At 44.9% G+C, this 20,671-nt stretch overlaps 1 protein-coding gene across 3 annotated transcripts in view; it reads left to right on the top strand.

Moving 5' to 3' along the window:
* The window catches only part of LOC144681887 (endonuclease/exonuclease/phosphatase family domain-containing protein 1-like), a 36,028-nt gene that overhangs the window by 2,075 nt on the left and 13,282 nt on the right, over positions 1-20,671 (top strand). For 2 of the 3 annotated variants that reach the window (XM_078543992.1, XM_078543993.1), the window contains exons 2-4: positions 4,833-5,692; positions 13,125-13,176; positions 19,680-19,790. In XM_078543992.1, the coding sequence (XP_078400118.1) occupies positions 4,851-5,692; positions 13,125-13,176; positions 19,680-19,790 (1,005 nt within the window). In that variant the 5' untranslated portion in view covers positions 4,833-4,850. Of the gene's footprint in view, positions 1-4,832; positions 5,693-13,124; positions 13,177-19,589; positions 19,632-19,679; positions 19,791-20,671 lie in introns of all 3 variants that reach the window. The other variant, XM_078543994.1, reaches the window with a different exon arrangement.

Genomic DNA, 20,671 nt, shown 5'->3' with positions numbered 1-20,671 from the left:
CAGCTTCAGCCTATATTGATGCATTTTTGCTTTTGTATCATCATGGTTACTGCTGGCACCGAGGGTGGGAGCTTTGTGTAGGCGATCACATGCCCCAGTGTAAACTGCCCTACCTCCCTGTGGTATAGGGTACCCACTTTCATGGCTTTCTATAACTGTCCTTGGAACCAATCAACCTTCAGGCGGGCGACTTCAAATAGAAAATGGTGGAGCGAGGCAAGGAGGGAGCTTTGTGTCGCTTTCTCAGGGTGTGCATTGCCCCGAACTACAGCAGAAGACAACCAAAGGTGCAAGGAACCTGTGAGCCTGAGTTAATACTGCAACACTCAAATAAACACTCAGATTTGTAGAGTAATGTAATGGCTTCTTTAGTTTCAGACTCTCAAACCTTCTCTTTACATATAATAAACAATGTAAGATGGGACCTTGGGGTGTAATTACGATGTGTATATTCCTATCATCGGGGCATCTAGCCCTCAGTTACCAGTGTGAAAGGACAATGCATTTTAAACATTGCCTGGTACTGCAGAAGAAACATTCTCAGTCATGACTCAGATCCAGAAGCTGGTGGACCCAAGCCCCATTCCTAAGACTTGAGCACAAAATCTAGACTAGTCACATCCATGTAGGACCAAGGGGGTGCTGCACTGTCAAAGGTGACATCTTTGGATGAGACATTAAACCTAATGGATTCCCATGGTACTACTTGAAGAAGAGCTTGGGAAGCTCTCCCCAGTGACCTGGCCAACATTTATCCCTCGACCAACAACCAGATGATCTGTTCATATATTTCATTGCTTTCTGTGAGAGCTTGCAGTGTCCAAACTTCTTAGTATCACTCCCTACATTTTTTAAATTCATTCACGGGATGTGGGCTTCGCTGGCTGGCACAGCATTTATTGCCCATCTCTAATTGCCCTTGAGAAGGTGGTGGTGAGCTGCCTTCTTAAACCACTGCAGACCATGTAGTGTAGGTACACCCACAGTGCTGTTAGGGGGGGATTTCCAGGATTTTGACCCAGCGACAGTAAAGGAACGGCGATATATTTCCAAGTCAGGATGGTGAGTGACTTGGAGGGGAACTTCCAGGTGGCGGTGTTCCCATGTACCTGCTGCCCTTGTCCTTCTAGATGGTAGTGGTTGTGGGTTTGGAAGGTACTGCCTAAGGAGCCTTGGTGAATTACTGCAGTGCATCTTGTAGATGGTACACTCTGCTGCCACTGTTAGTCGTTGGTGGAGGGAGTGAATTTTTGTGGATTTGGTGCCAATCAAGTGGGCTGCTTTGTCCAGGATGGTGTCCAGCTTCTTGATTGTTATGGGAGCTGCACTCACCCAGGCAAGTGGATGTAGCACTTCAAAACTACTTCATTGTATGTCCTAAGGACGTGAAAGGCACTGAGTAAATTCAAGTTCTTTCTTTCAGAGGAACCAAGTCCCTGTGTTTCAGTGATGTTCAACAACTGGGCATATGCATTACCCAGAGAACCCATCAGTTTTGCAAGTCGTTCTTCTGCCATATTGATCTTTGTGAGAGTATCCATCCCAAACACAGAGCTTGAGTATAGCCCGCTGCAGCTTGCAAAACAACTGGCCCAGGCCTTCTGGCCTACCAGCCATAGCCATTAAAAAAGATAATCCTGTTTTCAGGATTTGGTCATTGTTGGCAAGGTCACATTTACTGTGCACCCCTAATTGTCCTAACAAGGTGACGGTGGTGGGCAATGTTCCTTCTAATTATTTTTTGGGAGCGTGTGAGCAATTTATTTAAGTGCTTGGCCCCTTTGAATTTTTTTTTTCTCTGTGGCCATGCATAGGCGGTAACCTTTAGGGGCTGACCTTTGCATGGCCTATAGGGGACTTTTAGGTTGCTGTGCAGTCACATGGCTGTGCAGCAGACATTAGTGATGGGCCTGCTCCTTGAACCATCACTGTCTTTGTGATGGTTCTCCCACAACAGTGAGAGGGAGGGAATTCCAGACTGCCATCCCAGCCATCTAGTTTACTTTTGAGTTACAGCCATCTAACCTAAGCCCACGCATGGGTAGCTGACACCATGATTGGGCATTCTAATCATAGTATAAAGGCAGCTCAGCAGTTGGCTGAATATGTGATGGACAGTGTGTGGTGCACTGACATCACTCCCTGAACAGAACAACAATTTCTTAATTAAATAGGGAAGGATTAACAGCCTTAACCCAGCTAAAGATTTGTAGACCCACATTTTTAGACCCTTGATGCTGTTCTTTGCCTGAACTTTAAGCTAATGTTGGAAGCGATGAATAATGTACAGGCCTTTGGAGAAATCACTTAACAACTGCAGCAGCAAAATATTATTGTTAATGTAACGTGTAAACATTCTAAGGCCCTATTTCTTACCACACGTTTATATTTCAATGCATCAGAGGGGTGGAGGATGATTGTCTGAGGGAGCGTGGAGAGGTCCCAAAGCTGCTTTGTGACCGGGGTGCCAAGGATAGTGAATCCAATTGCCAATGTAGGAGTGCAGCCAACAGAAGGGAAATCAAACATCGGAGATCAGCTGCACTCTTTCAAAACGCCTATTGTCAAGGGTTTGGCTTCTCGCTGTTTAACCTGCAGATGGTTCAGCTGGGAGTGAGAGGGTGGGGAATGTAACAGGAGAGCTGCAATTACAGAATTGATTGTTTAGATTCTCTAATTGTAACTAAAAGCCCTTCTACTTTACAGTTGGCTTTGTTGCTCCATGTTCTGCACACCCCTTTTCACAAGTGACATCAATTGTTCATGTCTGTAGGCCTTCATTTTTGGCCCTTCTACCCCCCAACCCCAGGGTTTATTCCTGAAAATCAGGAGAAATCGGGTGGTTTCTATAATGGGTAGCCAAACCTCCATGCCAGTTTTGTACCCAGGTGGCAAGTTGAAAATCAATGCCAGGAGTGGGTAACGATAGCATAGTGGTAATGTTACTAGACTAGCAATCCAGAGGCCTGGAGTAATACTCCAGAGACATGGGTGGTATTTAATGCAGACTATCGGGGTCTCACCTGCCAGCTGGAGAGCCAGCGAGAGACCCATGTTGCCTCTGTTAGGGAAGGCCCACCATATTAAATGCAACTTGGGCACTTGTCTGGACAGTGGCGGGCTTTCCCCAGGAAGGGGTCCCCGGGGGAGGGCAGAGGCCCCATCCGTTGAGAGCTGCCAGCTAATCAGAAGATGGCAGCTCCATTGAATGGCAGTGCCACCTGGGAAGAGGTGGTAGCTGTTACTATGACACCCACCTGATGCCTAAGATCACCACTGGATCTCAGGCCACAGATGAGTGATGGCCAGAGTGGGGTCATGGGGGAGGTGGGGGAAGGGGGCTCAGCAACAAGGGCAAGGTGGTGGCTCTCTGTAAGCCTCCCTTTCCCATGCTGGGACCCTCAACCAGGCATGGAGTACCTTTGAACGAAGGACCCAACCCCCCCACCACCAACCCCAGGAACCTGCAAGCAATCCTGCACTTGTTTGCTTGTCATGCTTCCTGCATGACGAGACACTGGGTTAAGCATTAACTGTCCACTCAAGGGCCTCAATTGGCAGCGGGGCAGGAAGGCTGTCCACAGGCCTTTCTGAATTGGACTTAATCGAGGTAGAGGCAGGAAAGTGCTGGGGTTATTACATTGCACACTGTATACCTGATCCACACGGTCAGGAAACTGGGGCCCATGCAGAACCCCTGGGGTCATTGGATCCCCATTTGGGAATCAAGGTATTTCCAGTGCAGTTAAGGTTGTGGAAGTGCTCACCATTGGATCAAAGCAGTGAGAGCTAAATAGTACAGACTAATGCAGGCAACCTGATTCCAGTGAGCCCCCACAAAGATCAGCACATTGGAGTCAGCTAGTTGTTGAAATGGCCTGAAAAGCCAAGCCGATCTCGAAATTGCAATTGTTTTAAAGGGTCAGGAAAGAGACCATGACTTTTTGTTAGAAAGCTTTCCTTATGCTACTCACCTCATCCCGCTGTATAAGTGGAATGGGTGAGTCTGGGCTACGTAAAATGCTTGTGTTGGCTGGAGTGGGCTAGATGAGATGAATGAATGCCCCCTGCCCATTTCAAACCATCAGGTATCTGCTTAATTTGAAAGAGAAGATTTATCGGGTGCCTATAAGGAATGATGTGTGTCTACTCATAAACAACTAGGTATTTCCTTCTAATTGTTCTTGAATAATGACTGTGGGACCCTTGACAGAAGCCCTGTGATCATCTACTGTAAATCATGGATGCAATGGGTGACTGCAGGACAAGGGTGAAGGTTCAAACTTGTAAAAGACAATTTCAGGGCCAATTTCAAGGATTCCACATACAAGAGTAAGTTCACCCAAAGAGGTAGTGGGTCAGGGCTGCCATGTTATAATCCTCACTCCAACCCAGGCATCCTTTGGGCTCCTCTTCCCTATTTTAAAGGATGATCTGTACTTGGGGCAGGCTTCCGGGTATGATCATGGAAGAAAAATCCCTGGAATTATTGATCAATTAGATACTGTGACGGATGAGACACTGTGGGTCTTTCTGGATGGATGTGTTGGGATGGGATCCTTCCTCTATCATTGTCTACCTAGTGACACTGAGATAGGGAATTCGCCCAAAGCCTCATATCATCAATCAAAGCAGGAGGGAATGTGTATAGAATCTGTACACGTATTTATTACCAAGCCTTTTTCTCCTCTGTGGTCCCCAGTCTAGTATTTGCTTAAAGTATAACCAAGTTGTTGTAGTGCCATTAACGTTGACTAATTTAGTGAGTCTTCTGCTGTACATTGGTAAATTAATTTGATAGATTCTAATGATGGTGCGTTTGAATTTCTCAGACAGAAAGGCAAAGTGCCATGGGCTACCAGTTGAGCTGCCACCGGCCACAATGTGACCTGGGACCCCGACACCTGAAGGGCAGAAAGTGGCAGAAAGGGCCACACCTCAGCACCACGTGCAGCTTTGCCCACAGCTTGGCAGCCTACCACCGGGTTAATGTCAACACAGCCACAGAGGAAGAGCTGATGACGCTGCAGGGGATTAACCGGACCCTGGCGCACAACATCGTGCTTTACCGCCACATGATCGGGGGGTTCCGCAAAATCGAGGACATGGCTTTGGTGACGGGAGTGGGGGCCACGACACTTCAGCTGATCAGGCCAGAGATCTGTGTGAGCAGCAGGGAGTCCTCCCAGTCCATGGAAAATCTGTCCAGTTTTGATCTGCTGTTTTCCACCAAATTGAACATAAACATCGCTCCAGAGAAGGAGCTCATGGCCTCACTGGGAATCACAGAGGATCTTGCCTGTTGCATCGTTTGTCACCGCACTGTGCATGGGCCTTTCAAGCACGTTGATGATTTACTTCAGGTGACTGGGATGGACACATTCTTGTTGAGTACCATCAGACCCAAACTCACTGTCACCCTCCCAAGACCTGTCTCCTCCTATTCAGATGTTCAGTTAGAGGACAGGCCCAAGCAAATCTTGTCTTACTACAGCCTACAGAACCTAAGCCTGAACTCCGGGGTTTGGAATCGGCCCTCTTTAGCTCGGCCTGCGGCTGAGGCCTTCACCGGGATTTTTGATGGAAGGCAGGTTGTCCGTATTGGCACTTGGAACCTTCAGAACCTCACCTTGGACAAGGTCAACAATCCAGGAGTGAGGGAAGTCATCTGCTTGATGCTGCTTGAAAATGGGTTTGTAATAACATCACTCATTCATAGAATTACATAGAATTTACTAAACATAAACAGACTATTTGACCCAACTGGTCTATGCCCGTGTTTATGCTTCACGCGAGTCTCGTCCCTCCACGCTTCATCTCACCTTATCAACTTCTATTCATTTCTCTATCAGGTGTCTATCTTGCCTTCCCTTAAATGTATCAATTCCCGGAAAACAGATACCTGGAATTTCCGTAAGGAAATTCTCCTGATCTGATTGAGGGTGCAGTCATGTAGTTGCTTGTATCACTGGACAAATAATACAGAGAACTTGAATGGGCATTGTGGAATTTGAATTCAGTCCAAGAAAGAATCTGAAAATATAAACCTGTCATCAGTAAGTATGACTGGGTAGCTGCCAGATTGTCCTAAATATTCAGATGCTTCACTAAAGTCTTTTAAGGAAAGATCCTGCTGTGCACACCTGGTCTGGCTTCACTTCCATATCAACATGGTTGGTTCTCTCGCTGAAATGGCCTCAGAAGCCACACAGATGGGATAGGCAGCAAATCCCAGTTTGGCCAATGATGCCCACATCCCAAATAAATAATCAAAAAACAATTCCCCACCAAAATTTTGCTGGAAACCATGGAGAAACAGCTAAAACGCCTGTGTATGGTAAGTGTTATGACCAATGCAATTGGTAAAGCGGAGTTATTTAAAAACCCAGAGCGAAACTTCAAACAACTGTCATAACCTATAATTTTAAGTGTTATGTTTGAGATGTGACTCTAAATTCAGGAATCAGACCACAAGTTCTCGAGGTTTTACATTAAACTAAATGAAACATTTTATTAATTTACATAGGTTAAAATATATATGCACATGTCTACAAATTACTACTATCATAACGTTTAACAACTTCCCAAACTAATTTCCATTAAGGCAACAGCAACCCATAGACTTAACCAAACACCAGGCAAAGCATTTTTACCAAACAAAATCAAAATGATGTTCTTTTCACTTTGGTTCCTGTGGAGCCAGTTGGAGGCTTACAGCTGTCTTTTGATCTCACATTGCCTCTGCTCTGCTCACCTAAAACGGTTGTCTTGTTATACCTACCTCAGCCCATTGAATGTTAATTCTCATTGTATCAACAACCTCTGAACTAATTCTCTCGAACAATAAAACCCCTTTCATAATACCACTTTTATTAGTAAAATAAACATATTGCTTGGCAGCTGCTGGATTGTTATCTATTTTCACCCTACTTCTTGAATACTCTATTCAAAAAATGCAAATGCACGCTATCTCTCTTACATATCAAAACTAGTACACATCAAAGCACCCAGACTAGCTGGCTTTAATCCAATTAAGACACACCCACAGACTAAACCTCTATTTTAAAAGAAAAATATTTTCCAATAATATTATATACATTAATAGCTTCATGACAGTGGGAGATGAGGAGAATGCCATGGAAACTACTCCAGAGTTTTCAGATTCATGCACAGTGAATAGGGCCAGGTAAATGTGCGATGCTCGCTGTTTGGTAACACTCGGCTTTGCTCAAGAAACACCATTTTCACTGCCTCTGTAACTGTTAATACAAATTCTTAGTAGTTGCATAGGAAAGAGAGCCACAACTGACAAGAGAAGAAATTACAGAGTTTATCATTGTGCCAAATTGCATGTCGTGATAATGGTGGGTGTTAAATACACAATGGGTTTGTTTCTTCTCCTAGCGCACTGGTTGTACACTATTTAATTCCATTGTACACTATTTAACACAATTGTTAATTGGCTTGTAATAAATTGGCTAGCGGCAAAATTTAAAATAGTGCACAAAGAAATTTTATGAGGCAGTTAATCAAACGTGTTACTACAGGGTTTAAAGGTTTTTAACAAGATTGGAGGAAGAACAAAATAATATTCAGAACTGTCCCCTATCTCTTACAGATCACCATATCAGGTAAGACAGTATCACTGTCAAAGTTCCAAAACATGAAGCTGACCACTCACTGGGGCTTTTGTGATCTGCAGCTGCAACTCCAGTGGGAGGTTTGTGGAAGCCTGACCCATGCCCCACCCCCACAACTCCTTCCCAAGAGAAATGCCTAGGGCTGAATTTTACATGCCCCTAGCAGGCGTGTTTCCCGTGGAGGGGATGGCATGTAAGATAGGTCAAGCGCCCGCCCCACCACCTTCCTGCCCACTCCTAAGCTCACCCCAATTATATGAAGGGTGTGTGGGTGCCAAAATCTGAAGCCCACCCGCCATATTTAAATAAGTACTTAAGGGTCAATTAGGCTTGTTATCAAGCCAATTGACCCTCATAATACACTGCCCACACCACAAAATGGGCCTCTGAGATGGTTAAAGGGCAGGAAGGAAGGGGGGTTTCGCACTTCGGGGGCTGCCCCTTGCTGATTACAGAGCAGGCCCCCCCACTATAGTTGAACTCTCCCATCCTTTCTACCCCCTCCCTCTCTTAAACCCACCCTATTCCTGCCCCGCCCCTCACTCTAACCTATTCTAACCCTCCCGGCCCAAGACCCCAGACTTAACTGCTCCGGATATCCATCGTCTCCTTTTGCTGCAGTCCTCCTAGCGGCCACTGATGCCTTCGTGGCGCTGCTGGAACTAATGGAGCTGCTGGCCAATTGAATTGGCCAGTAGCTGCAGAGAGCTGGGCTTCAGCCCCAGTGAGGGGTGGAAGTCCGACTTGACCCTCGTTAATCCGCCTCGCCGTGCTTTATTGCTGTGGGGCGGAGCGGGTCAGCCGCTCAACTGCCCCCCCCCCCCCCCCCCCCCATTTTATCCTGGCCAATGAATGACTGAATGTGGCCATTTTGACAAAGGCTCCTCTGGTCATGAGTTCTGTGAGGAATGGAATTTACATATATTTCAGTTAACAAAGGGGACAACAGGGACTACGGTCCACATTTCCCTAAATAACCTCAACTTCTCCAATCCAGTCTACATTTGGTCCCATTCATCACCCCTTGTCCTTGTCAATTTTCATTGGCACCCAACCCACTGAATTCAAAATCCTTGAGATCATTTACAAATTCCTCCATGGTCTCTTCTCACTCTACCTCTGCTACTTCCCCCAACTGTGTCCCAGTCTGTGTCCGACAGTTCAGTCTCTCTGGGCCCTTGGGGATTCTACATTCCCAAGGTTGCTCATTTAGTCACCTGGGCCGCATCCTCTAGAATTTGCTCCCTTATTGTCTTCAACTTAGTGGGAATGAAATCAATGGTTTGGAAACCCAGCCCATATATAAAGCAAATGGCTAGTCTGATACCGACCTCTCTGTACTGCCACAGAAGTTGAACTTCACCCCCCGCCCCCACCCACCCACCCAACCCCCCCACCCCGGCATTAATTTCATCTCAGCCTTAACAACTTCCTCAAAACCTATTCACAGAATCACATAGTGCAGGAGAGGCCTTTCAGCCCATCGAGTCTGCACCGACATGTGAGAAACACCTGACCTATCCTACCTAATCCCATTTATCAGCACTTGACCCATAGCCTTAAATGTTATGACATGCCAAGTGCTCATCCAGGTACTTTTTAAAGGATGTGAGGCAACCCGCCTCCATCACCCTCCCAGGCAGCGCATTCCAGACCATCCTCTGGGTAAAAAAGTTTTTCCCCCTAAACCTCCTGCCCCTCACCTTGAACTTATGTCCACTCATGACTGATCCTTCAACTAAGGGGAACAGCTGCTCCCTATCCAACCTGTCCATGCCCCTCATAATCTTGTACACCTCGATCAGGTCGCCCCTCAGTCTTCTCTGCTCCAACAAAAACAACCCAAGTCTACCCAACCTCTCTTCATAACTTAAATGTTTCATCCCAGGCAACATCCTGGTGAATCTCCTCTGCACCCCCTCCAGTGCAGTCACATCCTTCCTATAATGTGGCCACCAGAACTGCACACAGTACTCCAGCTGTGGCCTCACCAAGGTTCTATACAACTCCAACATGACCTCCCTACTTTTGTAATCTATGCCTCGATTGATAAAGGCAAGTGTCCCATATGCCTTTTTCACCACCCCGCTGACATGCCCCTCTGCCTTCAGAGATCTATGGACACACACACCAAGGTCCCTTTGTTCCTCAGAACTTCCTAGTGTCATGCCGTTCATTGAATACTTCCTTGTCAAATTACTCCTTCCAAAGTGTATCACCTCACACTTTTCAGTGTTAAATTCCATCTGCCACTTATCTGCCCATTTGACCATCCCGTCTGTATCTTCCTATAGCCCAAGACACTCAACCTCATTGTTAACCACCCAGCCAATCTTTGTGTCATCTGCTTTGTTTTGGTTTTGGCTTCGGCCAATTCTTCTGAAGTGCTTTTCAGTCAGTCAGTGTCTCTCCTCTGTAAAGCACCTTTGGTATTTTATTATATTAAAAACCCAGTACAGATTCAGGATATTGCTGAGCTTTGAGAAAGAATCAGGATGGGAGAACAGGAGAGCATGATTATAAAACAGCCGAAATGTGGCGCAAGTGATGACTTTTCCACATGATGAGTAGCTGCCTTATAGAAAGAAGGTAGTGAAGGAATTTCTGTACTTGCACGAGACCTTATCATATCAAAACATCTAAATCAAACTCACTTCTTGAAGTGCAGTGTCTCGACCACATAAAAGGCATTTCCTTAAAGCGGTCCATGAGCTAAGAGTTTGTGTGTGTGTGTAGCACCCTTTTAATTTATGAGTGGTTCAATTTAAAGGTAACCCTGCAGACAAGCTGTAGTCTTAAATAAGATAAAGGTTAGTTTATCCCCAAAACTACTGCTGATAGTTACTTAGGTAAAAGTGAAAAAGTCATTAACTAAAATACAGATACAAATATTAAAAGCAGATAAAACTTAAAAAAATCACTTAAGGATGAGATTTCAAATCAGGCTCTATGAGATATCGTTGCAGGCCCATTGCCTGAATTCCTCCTTTCCAAAGTGAAGGGGTTGAAACCTGAGGTTCAATTTAGCATCTGCGATGGCTTCTGCAGTTAATTATTTAGAGATTTGCCTTTTCAGATGGACTCAGCAGGTCAGCAGATTCCTGGGAGAAAGAGAGGTTTCTTATTCCTCACTAATTCTGCAGTTATGGCACTTGCAGCTTGCCTGGACTTTTTTGGCAAAACAGCAGTTTTTTCTTCCTCTTCCTCTTTGTCCTCCCTTGGTCAAGAACCCTATCTTAATTTTTTTCTCAGAGTTCTTCCTCAGGTTCTGCACACTAAAATGGCTGTTTTCAGCCTGTTTTATTACAACCAAAGCAAAACGGCTGCTATTATGTTAATTTTGATGAAGCATTGTTCCACCAGGCAAAAAAGTTGATTGTGTTGAGGTCCTTTGAAGTCCTTCAGAAGTAAAAAGGTTTTTTTCACACCTTTTAGAATGGAAATCCCTTGAGGGGGTCTTTGCATTTTTAAGGGCTTTCATAGCCAGCATTAGAGGTATAAGTCTGACCAAGTTTGAATAAACACCAGAAGGTGCCATGTAGTCTGTCCATACTTCCTTTTGAAAAAGGCTTTAAACCTCAATATAAAGGTCTGACAGCAGAAATGTACCTTTAAAACAGATGTCCTTAAAATCTGTAATATCATGATTCATGACAGTAGCAATTGTTGATATCTAGACATGTACAATAATCCTTCCACATCAATAACCTTCTGTTAACAGCATTAAGCCAAATGACCAGTTAATCTAATTGGTTTAGGGAAAAATGTTCGGCCAAATACCAGGAAACTCTATATTCTTCTTCAGTGCCTTGCCGTGTGACCTAATATACAGAAAATGATATCAATACATATTACAAGGTATTCATAGCAATGAAGGAGGCCACTCTGCCCAACTGGTCCAGACTAATGAGTTGCTACAGTACATCAAATAGACAGTACACACTGCAGCCAGTGTTGGAGGGAATGGTGCAACACAGCACTCGGCAATCTCAATTCTCTCATTACAAAAAGGAGAGTTAACATCGTTGGGTTAACACAACACATTTGATTTTCATCCTAAAATCTATAAAGCTGAAAGCAATTTTGCTTTTATAACCATGCCGTGTTATCTGGGTAACTGCAGGCTCTGAACAGCCTTTGTTAGACCCAGTTTGTGGTCAATATTTATCCAGTGGAAGTTCTGATAGACAGTTGAAAACAGGTCAAGATTCTGGAATGCCCTTCATAATCACACCGTGGGACTACCTTTACCACACGGACTGCAGCTATTCAAGAAGGCCGCTCACAATCACATTCTGAAGAGCGGCTAGAGATGCACAACATATGATGGCCTTTCCAATGAGGTCGATATGTGTATATTTAATATATTTTTTTTAAAGTACAGGGCCAGTGTTGCGAATGGCTAGGAATGAATTCATCAGGTTTTTTATGGTAGAAGGATATGTGGGGATGGGAGGGAGTCACTTTAAAAATTCAAAATCAATTAAAGTAAATTATGCAGTTTTGTAAAGTAGGGTCATGATAACATTAGGAGCTTGAAATAAATCTGGCTCTTCCACCCCCCACCCCTGAAACCACACCATCCCCACTCCCTTTCCAATGCTCTTTACATTTCAGTTTCTTTAGCATTTCTCTGATCTGAAACCATGACATACATTATGGGATATTGTTATGCCCACCATCAACTAAAATGAAATAATTTAATGCAAACAAAGTGAGTGTGAACTCTGCGTCCCTCAAACTCTGGTGTTATGCATCCCTGATTTCCCTCGATCCACCATTGGTGGCCATGTCTTCATCTGCCTAGGTCCTAAGCTCCGGAATTCTCTCCCTAAACCTCTTTGAATTTCTCTCCTCCTTTAAGATGCTCCTTAAACCTCTACCTCTTTGACCAAGCTTTCGGTCGTATGTCCTGCTATCTCCTAACATGGCTCGGTGTCAAATTTTGTCAGGTCATGATCCTGTGAAGCACCTTGCAAAGGTGCTGTGAAGCATTTTATTATGTTAAAGATGCTGTTTAAATGCACGTTGTAGCTTAGTGTTGTGGTATGAGACAGTGCAATGCCAATCACCTCCATGACTGGGGTTTGGACCCCATTCTAAACAATCAGCGAAAAGTCTCATCATTTACTTTCTGGTGATGAATGTCTTTGGATGGGTCTCAACCCAACCTTAGTGGGCACTAATCACACTTGATACAATACAAACTGGCACAGATCCCAGTGGTATCACCAATTTTCCCCCAAGTGGACACATAATGGAGCCTAAGTAGCTACCCATCGCTGCTGGGTGGGTAACCAGTTCTAATCAGATCCTACCCTGGGCAAGATTGCACACAAGCGGATTGCAGAGGTGAGCCGCCCAGATGTGAGATGCTCTCATTTTGCTCCCTGTCCCACCTCCAAATCTCTCTCCACGAGATCGGGAAAATTTTGCTCTTGGCTTCTAGTTGAAGTGACTGGTGTCACATTGTGTCGTTTGCAGCATCAAGTTATTGGCGATACAGGAGGTACTTCATGAAGATGCTTTAGATAAGGTAATTCCTACCTATTTGCTTTATTGAGTCTTACTGAGTTTTCATTGCAAACACAGGGAAGTCTTCGGAATCACAGAATGGCTGTAGCAAAGAAGGAGGCTATTCAGCCCACCTTGTGCATGCTGGCTGTCTGAAAGAGCAATTTACCTAGTGCCACTTCCTGGCCTTCTCCCTATAGTTCTGCATGTTCTCCCTTTTCAGTTAGTAATCCAGCTCCCTCTTAAATGCCTCAATTGACCCTGCCTCCTCCACAGTCTTAGGCAATGCCTTCCAGATCCAAGCGACTTGCTGCACGAAGAAGTTTTTCCTCCTGTCGCCAATGCTTCTTTTGCCAATTACCTTAAATCTGTGCCCTCTGGTCTCGATTCTTCCACCAATGGGAACAGTTTTTCCCGTACCTACTCTGTCCAGATCCCTCATGATTTGATATGCTCCTGTCAAATCTCCTATCAACCTTCTCTTCTCCAAGGAAAACTGTCGCAACCTCACCACCTACCTACATAACTGAAGTTCCTGATCCCTGGAACCTCGCGGGTCAAAATACTCCCAACAGCTTACTCATTTTAAAGGGGAATTTTCCTCAGGGTAATTTCTGCCAGTTAAGTCTTTATTTTTTTTCACTACGTGCTTTCCCCCAAGGCTCTGGCCATTCTGTACAAGCTAACACAAATGTAATTTTCCATTCAGAGCTTCTCAGTATTGGTGGTGGGATATGGCTGAGGTCACGAGGTATGACCTTACAGTCAAGCATTCCTGTTATTCTTGGGTTAGTAAGTAGTGGTCATATGTTGCACTGAACCTTGACCTGCTGAGCATTTGCAGATTTTCTATTTGAAGTGTGCTATGTTCAATAAACAGTGACGAATATCACGCAAGGCAAACGCACAATCAGGAGATAGCCAGTTTGCTCACCCCTCACTCACTGAGAGGTTTATTCACAAAGTAAATTAAATCTGGTTTCAAAGCCATCCAAATCATTTTCCCCATAAATCAAAAGAAAGTAGGAAATTCAGGAGTTCCGAGATGTGGGGAAAGTTGGGAGCCGGGGTCTCAGTGCTTGGTCAAATCCAGCCTGGGAGGCCCATACTGTTCAGGCCTCACTCTCAGGTCCCGCTGCAGTATGCCCATTGTGAGAAACAGGCTGGCTCACACACTGAGATGGACCGCAGCTTGGGCCTGTGAGAGGGAGGGAATTTGGAGGAGGGAGAAAAAAGACAATCTGGAGCCTCAACCCGGCTGGTTGGGGGTGGGGCGAGGTGTTGGGGGGCGGGGGAGAAGGGAAAGAATCCTGGGGTTGGCAGGTGTGGTACAGGTGTGGCTGGGTAGGAAGAGCAACGGGGGTGAGGTAACCCAGGGAGGCACAATCCAGGGCAAGGAAATCTTGAGTGGGAGGAGATTTGGGATTGAAGCAATCCAGAATGAGTGAGGGAGAAGCAATCCAGAGGTTGGAGTTGGAGAGGGGACTCAAACGCTCCCACAGTGGGATGGATATTTTTTGTTACTCCCATTAGGCCATAAAACTAAAAAAGGGAAACGCAATCTTGGAGCCCTTTACTCAGTAATCTGACACATCAGGAACTCAAGATTTCTGCAAGTTTGTGAGGACAAATTGAGAGTTTATATATCTCGATCTCCCTGGGACTCCAGGATATGCATTAAGTGGACCCCAAAAGCAAGAAGCTTGGGCATTTTCTTGCTTAAGGTGTTGGTAAATATTTCCAAAATAACCTTCTGTCAACTGAGTGAGTGACAGAGTAGAAGGAGTGGGCCTGATCGACCAAGTGACCTTTTCCAGTTTAACATGTTCTCCTGGTATGTTTTACACAAACTCTCCGCAGCCACCTCGTCAGTCACTTCCAATGCACATTCCTTCCATCCTAATCTTTGGTTGGAATAAATTTAGCTCCTTTGATCATTCACCTCAGTCGCCTAAGATTTGCAATCCATTAGTTAACCTCAGATGGCTTAATTAAACAAATATCTAGCTGGAATGCAGTTTATTCAGTGTGGCTCCTGAACGTGCTCTCTCTCCTCATGATTAACTGGATTCCAACCATGTGTCACACTGGTGCCAAATACAGATGTGAATATTTATAATGCCTTTGAATATTTGTACAATGTTGACCTAACCTGTTCTCTGTCACAGGTGCATGTTGCTTCTGTTTTCCCTTCTACAGTAAATCCTGGCTGCAGTGGGACTAAAACTGCAGCACTCACTGTTTATGTAAATATTTCAAACAGCCTGGCTCAAAGAGAGACAAAGAGGGAGAGAGACAAGTGTGAATCTGTCAATTCAGCATTCCCTACACCCTGAAAGTGCAGATCAGGAAATTCTGCACTCTGGGCCTGTGAATTTTCCCAACAGGAATGCAGATTTTCCTGATATGTGCTCTCAGTGTGTGCCCAAAGCACTAAAGTAGGAACTTCAAGACTCCACTGTGCATGTCTATTGATACCGCCAACTCCTTGCTGGGTGTAGTGCAATTCCTTAGGCAACACCTGCCCTCTGGCATCTTGGTCAATGTTCTTCCTGAGGCCGCCTATCTGTTGAGTCACAGGTAGCTTATTGCACTGTGGGGAGAAATACAGACATGCCTGGTACTGTGCTTAATGCCCACATGCGTTCAGGAGCAATCTTTGGCAAATGACCAGGAGCGGGAAGGGAAAGCCCTCCCTATCTCAGGAAAATGGACGTCACTCGCAACAACCTACAGCTGAGATCTGCAAACTCCGCTCAGACCAACTAACCCAGACCTTCCTGGCCTGAGTGACTCATACGATATGGGGCAGTCTGCTCACAAACTGAGGCACAAGGGATGCCAGACAGCACAATCTGGAGTTTGCAAATGGTTAAAGAACAAATACCATCAGTGACTCACAGAAGCCGAGGGAGCTCCTCCCTGCACAGTCATCGGGAGCCATTGATCCAGAAAGCCTTCCCTGGCCTTTTGTAAATAATTCCTGCAGTTCCTGTTCCACGGCTCTCATAATAAACAGTGTACTTCCTGCAACCCAGCTGCAGCAGGTTACCCTGGAGTGACTACCAGGCTTAGAGAGGGAGATGGGGGAGTCCCATCAGTGAGTCTCTTTTTCTATGTTTTTTCACTAGATCCCTTATGGGTCTGTTCAGGTTGAGTTTCCCTGTTTATTTTGCAGTTTTTTTTTCCAAAACCAGGTTCAGTCCATTTCAAAGATTTAAAACAAATGCCTGGCCACAATGAGGCTACTGAACTGAGGTTTCTTTCGCATGGAACTGACATAATGTAGGAAGTTCCCATCTAAGAAGGAGCCCTCTTAATGAAGTCTATTAAAGCATTTACACAAGTGATACATTTTGGTAGGAAGAACAAGGAAAAATAATATAAAATAAAGGGTACAATTTTAAAGCAGATGCAAGAACAGAGGGAGCTGGGGGTAGATGTGCACATATCACTGAGGATGGCAAGACAGGTTGAGAAAGCGGTTAATAAGGCATATGGGATCGTGGGCCTTTATAAATAGAGGTTTAGAACACAAAAGCAAGGAAGATATAATGAAACGTTATAAAACACTGGTTCAGCCTCAGCTGGAATATTGATTCCAATTCTGGGCATCACATTTTAGGAAGGTTGTGAAGGCATTGGAGAGGGTGCAGATAAGATTTATAAGAATGGCTCCAGGGTTTAGAGACTTCAGTTATGTGCATAGATTGGCAAAACTGGGACTGTTCTCCTTAGAGTAGAAAAGAGATAGGAAAGAGGTATTCAAAATCATGAGAAGCCTAGGCATATAGGGAAGAAGTGTTCCTATTGACAGGTTGAAAACCAGAGTACACATATTTACGGTCATTGGCAAAAGAACCAGAGGCAATAAGAGGAACAATTTTTTTTTACTCAGCGGGTGGGTAGGATCTGGAATGTGCTGCCTGAGATCGAATTTGCTTCAAACACAATTGCTGCTTTCAGAGGGGAAGTAGATAATTATTTGACAAGCAGGGCTACTGGGAAGAGGCATGGAAGCGGAACTAGCTTATTAACTCTTACAGAGAGCTAGCATGAACATGATGGGCTGAATGGCCTCCAGAGTTGTTAGCATTCTATGATCCTATGACATGATGCTGCAATATATTGGAACCTGAACCCATCAAGCCACTGAGTGACAGTCCATCACTCACATTTATAACCCCTCCTTCTTCCACTTTTGCTACATGATGAACCTTAGTCTTGTTGCCACTGAGTGTAGACCAGGTACTTCCACCCACGAAGAGGCAGGAATTAGCAGGTTTATGCAACTTGCTTGGTTTTCCCATCAACTCAGCCCCTTGCCCATTGCTATTGGTTACAAAACCTGAAGCGTACAGGCCTTGGAGAAATTTGCTTTCCAGTCCTATTGCCATGAGTTGTGAAAATGGGACAGGGCTAGAGAGGGAAGGAGAGAAGAAAAATGTACTAGTCTCACCCTCAACAACAGAGAGAATAATCAAGAGTAGATGGATCTGCCACTGATTGGACAGGAGAAATTTGGTGGATTAATATCCATCACTGATTGGACTAGAGGGATTTGGTGGATTAGTACCCGTCACTGATTGGACAGGAGGGATTTGGTGGTTCAATACCTGTCGATGGTAGGCTGGACATCCCTGCAGGAGTTCCTCAGTGTGGTGACCTCGGCCCAGCCATTTTCAGCTGCTTCATCAATGGCCTTCCCTCCATCATGAGATAAGAACTGGGAATGTTCGCTGATGATTATGTAGTGCTCAGTACCATTCGCAACTCCTCACATGTTGAAGCAGTCCGTGTCCATGTGCAGCAAGACCTGAACAACTTTCAGGCTTGGGCTGATAAGTGACAAGTAACATTCACGCCACACAAGTGCCAGGCAATGAACATCTCCAACAAGAGAGAATCTAACCAACCCCCTTTGACATTCAACAGCATTATTGTCACTGAATCCCCCTATCAACATCCTGGGGTTACCATTGACCAGAAATTGAACTGGACCAGCCATATAAATACTGCGACTCCAGGAATAGGTCAGAGGTTGGGAATTCTGCAGTGAGTAATTCACCTCCTGACTTCCCAAAGCCTGTCCACCATCTACAAGACACAAGTCAGGAGTGTGATGGAATACTCTCCACTTGCCTGGATGAGTGCAGCTTCAATATAACTCAGGAAGCTTGACACCATCCAGGGCAAAGCAGCCCGCTTGATTGGCACCCCATCCACCACCTTAAACTTTTGCTCCGTTTACCTGAGCACAGTGGCAGCAGTGTGTACCATCTACAAGATGCAGTGCAGCAGCTTGCCAAGGCTCCTTCAACAGCACTTTCCAAATTCATGGCTTCTACCACCTAGAAGGACAAGGGCAGCGAGTGCGAAGGAACACCATCACCTGCAAGTTCCCCTCCAGGCCACACACCATCCTGATTTAGAAAGATATTGCTGAGTCAAAATTGTGGAACTCTCTTGCCCTCGGAACTGTGGGTGTACCTACACCACATGGACTGAAGTGATTCAAGAGGCAGCTCACCCCCACCTTCTTGAAGCCAATTAGAGATGGACAATAAATGCTGGCCAAACCAGTGATGCCCACATCCCATGAATGAATAAAAAATGGAAGGATTTGGTGGGTCAGTATCCAGCGATGATTGGACAGTAGGGATTTAGTAAGTCAGTACTCGGTGGCGATTGGACAGGAGGGATTTGGTGGGTCAGTACCTGGCGGTGTTTTGACAGGAGGGATTTGGTGGATCAGTACCCGGCAGTGATTGGGTAGGAGGGGTTTGGTGGGTCAGCATCCAGCGGTGTTTTGACAGGAGGGATTTGGTGGGTCAGTACCCAGTGGTGTTTTGACAGAAGGGATTTGATGGATCAGTACCCAGCGGTGTTTGCGCAGGAAGGGTTTTGTGGGTCAGTGCTTGTTGATGATTGGACAAGAGGGATCAGTACCTGTTGGTGGTTGGACAGGAAGGATTTGGTAGTACCTGGAAGTTTGGCTCAGTTGATAGCGTACTTGCTTCCATATTGGACAGTTTTGAGTATTTAACCTGGGCTAACACTCTGCAGCATGACTGACAAGCACTGTGCTGGAGATCCCATTCTTGGATTAAAGTTAAACCAAGGGCCTACCTGGTCTCTTGGGTGTATGTTAGCTGATTTGATTTGAGCAGTGGGTTCTCCCACTGAATTAACCTGTATTCATCCCTTAAATCACCTATGCCAGTACCTAAAGCACCGCCTAAAGGAGATTCAAAGGGTCATTCATTTCCCTGCTGTTTATGGGAACCCGCTGTGTGCAAAATAATGGGTTGTACTTGACAATATAACAGTGATTGCACTTGAAATGAATCGTATGTGAAGTGTTTTGAAATGTTTGTCACAGATTTGACAAGAAGTCCCAGAAATAAAAGTCTTTCTTCTTCACTTACCCGTCAGGTTACTGTGCCCTTCAACACCTCCACCAGTAGAGGGTGTCAGGTAAGCACCGTCACATTACTAACCTGCTCCAATGCTTGGTTTCCCCAGATATGCCTGGAGCTTGAGAAACCCACCATTGTTACAGTGCAAGAATGGAAAGGGGACCGTGGCAGGTGGAAGTATGTTGTGTTAGATACCTCACTAGGACAAGGAAAACAGGTAAATTCACAAGCAAAATAATTTACATAAATTATCAATCCCACTTTAAACAAATAGCAACATATACAGTGCCTTTAACAAAGCAGAACGTCTCAAGGCATTTCTCAGGAGCATTAACACACAAACTTTCACACCGAGCCTCACAAGCAAGTGTTAGGATTGGTGACCAAAAGCTCCATTGAAGAGGTAGCTTTTGATGGAGAAGGGAGAAGTGGAGAATTTTACAGAGGAAATTCCAAAGCTTGACAGAGGCCAGAATTGAGGAGTGCAGAGATATTAAGAGGGATAAGATGGGGCAAATCATGGGGGGATAGACCATAATCTCTGATTCAACAGCAATCTGTGACACTGTTTTATTTGTTCATGGGATGCGGGCAGCGCTGGCTAGGTCAGCATTTATTATGGAAATGGAAGACTTAATTGGTTTTATCCTGAAATCATATAAATTTTAAACACTGTAAAAGCCAAAAAATTGGTTACATTTGGGACAAGTAGATAATTGATACAAAAAATGTCACTTGGGATCCTTGGTTTTATAAACAGGAGTTGTAGAAAATAAGGGCCAAAGAGGTGATACTAAACCTGTGTAACTCATTGGTTCATCTGGACTTAGAATATTGGGACAGAATTTCTATGATTCTTTTGATTTCCTACATTCACCTCAGTGTGGATCAGCAGAAACTCGGAAGATATATACCTGCTCCCCCAGGGCTCACTAATCTTCAACCAAAGTTACAGCTGGATAGTGAAAGAGCTGCTCTGAAAATTGTTTTGAGTTGTTGAGAGATGGAATGTTCTACTAGAAACAGGGGTGGAAATACAGACTGGAATGTTTTGTTTTGGAAAGGGAAGCAGATAAATTATTTGAAAAATAAAAATGT

Source organism: Cetorhinus maximus, chromosome 6, assembly GCF_964194155.1.
Source record: "Cetorhinus maximus chromosome 6, sCetMax3.hap1.1, whole genome shotgun sequence".
NCBI classification, from domain to species: domain Eukaryota; kingdom Metazoa; phylum Chordata; class Chondrichthyes; order Lamniformes; family Cetorhinidae; genus Cetorhinus; species Cetorhinus maximus.
This window is presented reverse-complemented; position numbering and strand designations above follow the sequence as displayed.